Raw genomic sequence first — 10,193 nt, 5'->3', positions numbered from 1 at the left:
TCTTTAAGATGGATGATTTGTAACTCTGGACCACATATTGTACAAATGTAGCCCTGCTCTCATGAGACAATTTTCTAATAAATTTTAAGCCATTGTAAACTATATTATTTTAGCAAGATTTAGAGGGCGTATCTGCTATAATGGTTTAAATTTGACCCCTTATACATACATGATTGTATACAATGAGGTGATTTACTTTTTATACAAGACAGTCACAATTCCTTGCAACCATTTGATATGAATTTTGATAGTTTGGTGTTAGAGAAAATTTCTTTTAAAATTTGAGCTTGGTCAATGAAATAATTGGAGCCACCAAATAGTCTTTATTAGTGTGATCTTATATAAAAGGTAAATTGTGTCATTCTATACTTTCCTCATACGAAATTACAAACCCCAGCCTCTCAATACTAATCGGACATGAGCGTAAATTACCGTAAAATAAGAGGGGAGTATAAGTAGCTCCAAGAAACCCTAACTGCAATCTCCTCTCCTCAGCGTTCGGTGGTTTGGCCAAGATGAAGGTTTCTCTCTGTCTACTGTGGATTTATAGCTTGACTGATACTTTCCCTCTTTGGCGTGATTGATATTCACCTCCTTCTTGTTGTTGTGCTTGTGTTGTGTAACAGTTCAACATTGCTAATCCAACCACCGGTTGCCAGAAGAAGTTAGAAATCGACGATGACCAGAAACTGTATGCTTTTCTTTCGGCCCTTGATCTAGTTTTTGTTTTCCATCAAATTACTTGTTTAAGTTTCTGCATTTATCTGTTTCTGGCCGCTGTGTTTTTGATACTGGAATACCCGTAATTGCTGAAAGCGAGCTAGTGTTCTTCTTTGGGATTTGAAACTGATAAGATTCTTGTAATATTGACATTTGGCTTGTTTAGTCTTGTAATATGCAATATTTGACCTAAAGAACAAGAATTCTCGTTAGGACAAGTAGCCATTATGAATTTGAGCAGAGGAAAGAGCATGTTTCTTTTTTTTCCCTTGTTTTTTTACTTTTTTTTTTTTTTTGCATGTTCATGTAGTGATTTGCGCCACAGTTTGTACTTATTTTATTGATTTAGTTTGATAGTATATAAGTAAGATCCTTGTTTTAAGGTATGTTTAGTGGTGTCTGTTTTCGATCTGATACATAGCTGCAAAATTCATACATTGCATGGTGTGATTGCTTTGTCTAATTCTTTTACATACTTATACTTATCACTTGGGAGTTAGTTTGCCAAAAGTGAATGGTTGTTCGTTCTGGAACGTTTTCGTTTGATTTATTGAGATCTCAGATGGATGCTCATGTGTATATTATACATTTCTTATCTCATTTGATTTTGAGTACTTTCTTTGCAATCTCGTGTGCAGATTTCCACTGATCTCGTGTTGCATATATTAGGAACGTTATTGAACCTCTGTGTATTTTTAAGAAGCTAATTGCAACCAGAATTTCCTAGGTTTTGTCACCACAATTTGGTGGGAGCAATACTTGTGAACAAAAAGTCTCCGATGTTCCAGGCTTTATACACACGTTTAAAGGAAGGGCCTAGACCAGGATGCAATGGTCTGGAATCATATGGCTTTCAAAAAAAAAAAGTTGGAATAGTTAAACTGTTGCTATAAAAGCCAGAGTCTATTGGATGGATTGATTCAATGTTAACAGAAATCAAACCCTGATGGTGGGTCTAGGGTTAGATGGGTGATATATGGGATGAAACCTGGGATGTCTGTTAAATTTTTTTTTTTTAGTTTAAAAAAATTCTGAAGTTGTGGATGGATGTGGTTTTGTCGGTGCTTCATGTCTAGTTGTCACTAGGTTTTATATCAGATGCCTTCCGGGGGCTCTTCATTTTGGCATGAAAGGGAAGTACTGCTATTTGGCTGATTCGTGTTCTTCTAAAAGATTTCAATTTATGAGATGTATATAATTTTCTGAAAATGTTAATGTGTCGGGGGTATTGCTACTGAATTCTCAATGAGGGGCTAGTTTTGGAAATGATACCTATGTATTGCAATTACTTGGGAGTGATTCTCTTGGCTTCAGTTTAGGTACTGAGGTTGAAGAGTTTGACTGATTTGGCCTAAGTGAGTGAACCTGATAACATTGATTGAAGCAAGTGATAATTGATTTGGCCTAAGTGAGTGAAAATGAGGGCTGACATTACGCTGGCATCAGATATGAAGTACTCAGTGACCCATTAGGGCAGATAGAGTGTAGTTTTAGTGATTTCAGATTAAGTCATTTCCTTATGAAGGTTTTTCATCTTTTTTGTAGTGAATAATGAAACTTGCACCCTGTGCATAATGTTTTTGTGAGAGAGGGCAGGGGCAATGTATGTCAAAATAAAAGGACCATATTAACAAAGTTCACCACATTGAGCATGTTTGCAAATTCTGCACAGTTTCCTATGTAACTTATGTTTAAACTCTTAGGCTATTTTTCTTTGAATTGGCTCCCTTGGAACATGAAATATTCCAAGCATAGGAGAGTTAGACTCCGTATGCTTGATTTCTATGACTATGCTGTCCAAATGCCATGGTGGAATTTTAATCTCCATCCTCGTTTACCTGTGTACATTGGCTGGCTGGCTGCCTTTCTATATTTTTTTTATTGCCTGCAAGGAAGATAAATATATGATGATTTCGAGATGGATCTATAACCCAGTCTAAATCTGTAAACTAGCTGGTCCAGCCGTCCTGACATCTTTCCAGTTCTGTAAGTTAGTTTTCAATGATATGTACTCAAATTTTCTGTGTTTCTACTAAAATTCTGGAAAGAGCCAAATTTGGGGAATTTTCTAGATTGAGTTAGACCTTAGAATTGAGGAACAGAATGGATTGACATAGCTGTATTGGTGTTCAACTCAGAAGCAAACGTAGGAGTGGAGTAGGAGGAGTTATTTCCTGTATATTTCAATACTTGTTAAGTTGTAAAGCATGAATCTTTGTCTTGGATCTACTGCTTATCTGACATTACTTTGAAATGTATTTGAGAAATTTATTTTTAGTTTTTTTTCCCCTTTTTTAGTGGTATATTTACATTCTGAATTTTAGGGGACATTTCTTGGTATATTTATTATGTCAAGTTCCTAGGGATGATTATTGTACTCTGTTGATAGCTTGAGGGCAGAAAATGAGTGTCAGATGTTGGAAAGTCATACCAAGCTAGGATTGGGGTATCAAACAGTCTGATAGCAGCTTGTCAACTGTTGTTTTTTTGCATCTGATGGTTGAAGAGTTGCTAGCATATTGTTTGAAATCCGAATGATAGATAGTATATTTACCCCTTAAATACTTGCATCAAAACTTGGTTATTTAAGATATCTCGACCCTCACCCCACTAACGTGGTGGCGACTACTTAACAAAATTAAAATGACCTGTATGAGTGATTGTTATATATATATTGTGGCAATGATTTTGATTTTGTTATCAGCTGCATTTTTTCCTAGGTTGGTAAATATTTCAAGTCTACTATGTTTTGCCTCCTTGCATTGTCTGTTGGTCAGAGGTCGACCTTTGGCTTGTTGGTGGAAAATTTCTGCTTTGTGACAAACTTCATTAAGTAAAGGAAGTCTACAGACTACAATTAATTGTTGCCTTAGGCAACAGAAAATTCTGACATGCCATGCATCCAAGTTATCCATAGTATAAACCATTCAGCAGAATTGTGTACAATGTCATTCAGCAGAGAAAAAAGAAAAAGAATGTGTACAATGTCTTTAATGCAATGTTTTGGTTAACTGATCTTGGATTTCAGCAGAAATTCCTCCCATCTCTATTCTACATTCATGGGAAACCACCTTCCATCCATGTCTCCTTTTGATTACTGCGTCCTCCAACTCTCTAGATGGGTATTGAAACCTTCTAAGACTGAATTTGGTTCTACCCAGTTAATGTCTGCAGGGTGTAGAACCCAACATTTCCATGTAAGCTCTTAAGATAAATCGCTTTTGAATTTCTGATCACTATGTCAAATCCTGCAGTACTTGCCATCTTATTTAACTTTGACATGCGAGAGAGGTGGCGTATAGCCCTGCAATGGATGGCTTTTGATATTCTGCTGCAATTTGTGTCTCTCTCATCAAGCTTTTTATTCTTTTTTAATTGCTGTTCTACTGGATTGTGGGATAGGAGCAGCATACCTGTTGTAGCAATGGTTTCATTTCAAACTTTGTATACCATTGGTGATTGTGTACTTCTGCATGGATATTGAATGATGAATTTTTAATTTAGCAGCTCAATTCTCAAAAAAAAGAGAAGGTAGTTCTGTTCACATTTTAGTAGTAATATTAAAGACCAATAAGAGATTGGGGCGAAGAGATGACCTGCTTGATGTTTTTTTTATTAGAGTACAGAGTCATTTGATGCATTACTACGCTGTTTGATCATGATTTAGATCCGTTGTATGTTCTGTTCAGTTTTGCTTTGGTATGATATGATCTGGCCCGGTTCTTTTTCCCTTAGTTTGTGTTAGTTGAAATGAATTGATATATTACCAAATTAACTTTTCTTTCTTGCCTGGTCATTTGAACATTGCTCTCGAGGCTTGCAACTGTCTGTCTAATCCATCCTCTTACTTCTGCTAAGTTTGATACTTTGATATATCACCTACCCTATTGAAGTGTATGTATAAGAGTATCATGACATCTCAAGAGGGCATAAATCTGATGAAACATAAGTCATGCTCTGGGACAGTGAAGTGGGCACTGCTAGCTAGCTATTGAGTTAATGCTTTGTAGTTGGTATCTCCTATTTGTAATTTTGTAGTAATGTTGGTGTGAAAACATGAATTATAGCTTCTCTGATGAAAGCTGTGCATATACTTTTCCTTTTTCTATTCTTTATTATATTGTTGGAGAATTAAAATTATAATCTTCTCAATTCCTCCAACATTGTGTGCGGACTGTTATATTTTGCAGTTGAACAGGTGTCGATTGTTACAACATGATATCTATTCACAATGCTGCACATTAATGCTAATACCGACCTTTTTTTTATTTGTGAAATTAATGCTAATAACAGCCTTGCTTGGGACTCATAAAATTATAATAAGTATTTAATATTAGGAAATGTTTGAATACTTTTGCAGCGACATTTGGAGTACTTATGCAATACATTGTCAAGTACATATTGATTGTTCATAATATATTCTATTCATATAAAACATAATGATTGAGTAAGTCAAGTCAACATGACAAATGAAGGCATATGCATAAAACTTGGCCTCTCAGTGTGCTGAATCATGTTGTGTAATAGTGATTTGTTTGTTTCTTTAATTGTAGCATGTAATATTTATTTCATTTCAAATTAAATTACTATGACTGGACCCACCTTGCAACCTTTTAAATGTAATGGATGTCTTCCTGAAACTCCTTGTATACTTTACAGCCGTGCCTTTTACGACAAGAGGATCTCACAGGAGGTCAGCGGAGATGCCCTTGGTGAGGTATAGCCATCTTCATGACCCCTTTTAAATGTGGCCAAGTTCTCATGGTATAATCTTGTCAGTTCTGACCATTAGATTATCCACAGGAATTCAAGGGCTATGTTTTTAAAATCATGGGAGGTTGCGATAAACAAGGGTTCCCTATGAAGCAGGGGGTCCTAACTCCTGGCCGTGTCCGCCTGTTGCTGCATAGAGGTGGGCTCCATTCCTCTTTATCTTACGTTTACATGTTGTGTGTGCATTTGTGTGGTAGTTGAGGGCTTTTGTTAAAAGACAAATGGCTAAATTGGAATCTAATTCAAGAGGCATTGTGCTGAAGCCTGTTATGTCCTGACCCTCAAGGTGAAAAGGGCTTATTTCTCAATTTTCTATGTGTTCATGGTTTTGAGGGATGATCAGGTAGAAATTGAATCTGGACTACACCATTCAAAATAGATGGATGGTGTTGGAGAGAGAACTGGTCAGATGACTGGGTCTTGTCATGCTTTGGTGGGTCTCTCTCACAGTCGAACACCAGCCATTTAGCAATTGGAAGCTGTTCGGCTGAGATCTACCACAACTTCAGGAAATCTGTTTGTAATCATGAAGTTCTACCTCATCATTCTCTTGTTTCCTCCTACTGGTTATTTTTCTTAAATTTATTTTTATGAGTTTTTGCAGGCACCCCTTGCTCTAATGGGTTATTTTTATGAGTTTTTGCAGGCATCCCTTGCTTTCGTGGGTATGGGAGGCGTAATGGGGAGCGCAGGCGTAAGTCAGTTCGTGGATGCATTGTGAGCCCTGATCTCTCTGTTCTGAACCTCGTGATCGTGAAGAAGGGTGAGAATGATCTCCCTGGCCTCACTGACACTGAGAAGCCAAGGATGAGGGGTCCAAAGAGGGCTTCTAAAATCCGCAAGCTCTTCAACCTCTCCAAGGAGGATGATGTTCGCAAATATGTGAATACTTATCGCCGAACCTTCACAACCAAGTCAGGTGGGTTCGAACTTTATGTTCTTAAAATTGGCATCTGGGAGCTGGGCTATTGGTTTCCTTGATCAATGTTATACATCTTACTATTACTGGTTCCCAGCCTGTGTTTGGTGCCTCTTTCTGATGAGAGGGATGGAGAGAGATGAGAGAAAAAATCTCTCCTCTTCATCCACCTGTGGGATTGATGTGATGTCTCCTATTGTCATTGTGTGTTGAGCTACAAACACGCACATGCTGCATAGAATAAGAGGTTACATTCTGTTATTTTGTCAGGTATTGCTATTTCGATGTTTTCTTGGAAGTTTTTGTGCTTCATTGATTTTTGCTTATAAAAAGTACATTTGAGCTTCAGGGAAGAAGTGCAGTAAGGCTCCAAAAATTCAGAGGTTGGTGACCCCCTTGACCCTTCAGAGGAAGCGTGCAAGGATGGCAGAGAAGAAGAAGAGGATTGCAAAGGCCAAGTCTGAGGCAGCAGAGTACCAGAAGCTTCTTGCCAGCAGGATCAAGGAGCAGCGTGAGAGGAGGAGCGAGAGCTTGGCCAAGAAGAGATCGAGGCTGTCTGCTGCATCAAAACCTTCTGTTGCCGCCTAGAAAGGTCTCTTTTTTTTTTTTTTCCTTTAATTTTCCCGGGATTCGATAATGGCTAGAGTGAGTTTTTAAATTTTAACTGAAACCTATGCGTTGACGATGTTGATTTTGATTGGGAAGCTCCTGTTATGGAGTGAGTTGAAATTTTTTTTTGGGTGCTCTTTAAGAGCTAGGGTTGTCATGATATATTTCTCTTTTATTGAGCTTTAGTAAAACCTTCATTATTTGGGGCCAAAATATGAAAAGGCCCATCTAACTTTAGATCACACTGCCTCCTCTGCTTCCTGTTTTGAGAACCCCTTCCTTTCTGGTCCGCGATAGTCATGGTCAGAAATTGAGAGAGCTTTTGAAGACACACCCGTAATAATGCGTGCCTGCTTTATTGTGAATGGCAGCTAAGGTTATATGATAAACCAATGAGTTACTAAATTGGTTATACTCTTGTGCTCAATCCTGAAAAGATCCACAAATGTCGCGTGATGCAAATTTGAGGTTTTTAATAAACTAATAAGTTCCAAGTGTTGGGAGAATTTGATGCTCCAGTATGAGGGCAAATATTTGAATGCTTGTGACAAGATTTGAAAAGAGAAGTTGAATCTCATTATTGGGACAACTGAATCATGCAGTTGGGTCTTGCATTGTAGGGTAAATTAGAATGCCACGTGCAACACCGAAAGTAGGGCTCTTAAAAATTCGAGAATAATTTAGTATTCTTTGTGTAAGTTGCTCACCTTATACCTGGAAGATAATAGTTTTTTCCCATAAGATTTGAAATATTTTTCGGTTTGGTTCTAGAATGTGGTTGGGTCTACTGTTCATTTTTTTTTCTCCTTCCCTACTCTGGGTTTAGATGGGGAGGCATACGGTAAAGAGGGAAAGGAAATGAGTAGGAAGGCAAGAGCTCTCTTATTTATTCTGCTATGCTTTTCTTATCCCACTTGTTTATTTTGCTCTGTTTGTTTATTCTACTATACTAATGGAGAGAATTTGGGAAGCCTCTGTGCGAGTAAATGGGGTGTGTTTATAATGATTTGAGCGTGGGATGCGGTTTAGGCTCCTTTCTCTATGTGCCTTCTGTGTGCTGAGAATTGGGGGAATACAATACAATACAATAGGGGTCCGTCCCTTTTTATGAAATACCCGGGTGGGTGGTTTTTCCCTCATGGGGTAGGGTACCCAACAGATTTATAGTTAGGCAAATATTTTTATTTTTTTTTTTTTTTTTTAAGTTTCTTGGGGTATGTTAACCGTGAGAATGATGAAGGTGGGAGGGACATTATGCAAAAGGCATCCACCCCCCAATCACCAATGCAGTAGCGGGTTTCCCCCCCTCAGGGTACCCATCAGATTTTCAATTAGGCAACCCTTTATTTTATTTTATTTTTAACTATCTCAAATTTTAACTTTTAGAGAGAGAAAGTATCAATTTTTTAAAGAAATGAACTATCTCAAATTTTAACTTTTAGAGAGAAAAAGTATCAATTTTTTTAGAGAGATGAACTATCTCAGAATTTTAGAGAGATAAATTATCTCAAATTTTAACTTTTAGAGAGAAAAAGTATGTTAAAATTTTAGAGAGTGAGTACCAAAATGTTTTAGAGAGATAAACCATCTCAAAATTTTAGAGAGAGAAATTATCTCAAATTTTAAGTTTTAGAGAGAGAAACTATCTCGGTTTTTTATAGAGAGAAATTATTTCAAAATTTTTAGAGAGAGAAACAATCTCATATTTTAATTTTTAGAGAGAAAAACTATATCGAATTTTAGAGAGAGTACCTAAAAAGTTTTAGAAATAGAAACTATCTCAAAATTTTTTAGAGAAAGAAACTATATCAAATCTTAAGTTTTAGAGAGAGAAAGTATTCTTAGAATTATAGAAAGAAAAAATATTCTTAAACTTTTAGATGGAAACTCTTACAAATTTTAAAAAGAGAAACGGCCAAAAAAAAAAATTTAGAGATAAATATCTCGTTTTTTAGAGAGATAAACTATCTCGAATTTTGAGTTTTAGAGGGAAACTATCCCGAATTTTGAATTTTAGAAAGAGAAAATATATGAAAATTTTAAAAATAGAAATTATATCAAATTTTAGAGAGAGAAACTACCTAAATGTTTTTAGAGAGATAAACTATCTCAAATTTTTTGGAAAGAAAAACTATCGCAAAATTTATGTTTTAGAGAGAGTATATTAAAATTTTTGAGAGAAAGTATATCAAATTTTAAATAGAGAAAGTACATAAAAGTTTTAGAGAGAAACTATTTCAAAAAAAAAGTAAAAGAAACTATCTCAAAATTTAAGTTTTAGAGAGAGAAAGTATCTCAAATTTTAAACTTTAGAGAGAGAAAGTATATCAAAGTTTAGCGAAAAACTATATCAAATTTTAGAGAGAGAAACTATTTCAAAATTTTAGAGAGACAAACCGTATCAAATAATAGAGAGAGAAACTATCTCAAAAAATTTATAGATACACTATCCCCAATTTTGAGTTTAGAGAGAAAGTATATAAAAATTTTAGAGAGAGAATTTGTATCAAGTTTTGTTACCAAATAATAGACATAGAAGTGATTGCAAGGAATCCATGAATTTTGTATAGCTTATCCAATCAAGAGATTTAAGGAATCCATGATAAAAATCATTGATATTGAAAATCCATTGATTTCTTTAGATTTCAAATATCTAGCATTCATGGTTTTCTCCTATCTACAGGGGCCCTAAAAGAGGTTAGGTGGACAGCCAATAGATGCGGGAAAGTGTGTTTCAATAACATATACCATTTATGAATGGGCCTGGTTTCTATGAGGTTGCAACCTTAAACAATTCAATTACAGCGCACTTCCAAATTTCATCTTAGCATGTAATTTTGAAAAAACAAATTCTTATGATTATTTTAAAATCCATTTTCATATCTAATTATAAAATTTTAAACTTCAAAAATAGATCTATAAACATATAAATATCTTAAAAATAGATGTCTAGATAATGTATTGCAGATGCACTATTTTTTAGACTCAAAATCTTTTTTTTTTTTCATATTTATACATCGAGATAGTCAATTATAAGTTTTTTCATTAAAACAACCTTTTCCATGGAGTTATGAGGTGCACCTGTAATTCTACTTTTTAAGGTTGCAACCTTTATATAAACTTTTTCCTTCCTGAATACAAGGATTTTGCCAAATCTTCTTTTCTAAGAAGG

At 35.5% G+C, this 10,193-nt stretch overlaps 1 protein-coding gene across 1 annotated transcript; it reads left to right on the top strand.

Moving 5' to 3' along the window:
* Positions 1-490: 490 nt before the first annotated feature.
* Positions 491-7,263, top strand: LOC18443012 (small ribosomal subunit protein eS6). Its single transcript, XM_006853217.4, has 6 exons — positions 491-521; positions 627-691; positions 5,380-5,437; positions 5,524-5,632; positions 6,140-6,412; positions 6,762-7,263. Exons 1-6 carry the CDS (start codon positions 516-518, stop codon positions 6,998-7,000), a joined length of 750 nt encoding a protein of 249 aa, XP_006853279.1. The 5' UTR covers positions 491-515; the 3' UTR covers positions 7,001-7,263.
* Positions 7,264-10,193: the final 2,930 nt, after the last annotated feature.

This window comes from Amborella trichopoda, chromosome 4 (genome assembly GCF_054954075.1).
Source record: "Amborella trichopoda isolate Santa Cruz 75 chromosome 4, AtrichopodaSantaCruz75HAP2 v2.0, whole genome shotgun sequence".
Taxonomy (NCBI): domain Eukaryota; kingdom Viridiplantae; phylum Streptophyta; class Magnoliopsida; order Amborellales; family Amborellaceae; genus Amborella; species Amborella trichopoda.
This window is presented reverse-complemented; position numbering and strand designations above follow the sequence as displayed.

Coding starts and splice junctions, on each gene's coding strand:
- LOC18443012 (XM_006853217.4), top strand. Junction 5,633..6,139: donor CCGCCTGTTGCTGCATAGAG/GTGGGCTCCATT, acceptor GAGTTTTTGCAG/GCATCCCTTGCTTTCGTGGG. Junction 6,413..6,761: donor AACCTTCACAACCAAGTCAG/GTGGGTTCGAAC, acceptor TTTGAGCTTCAG/GGAAGAAGTGCAGTAAGGCT.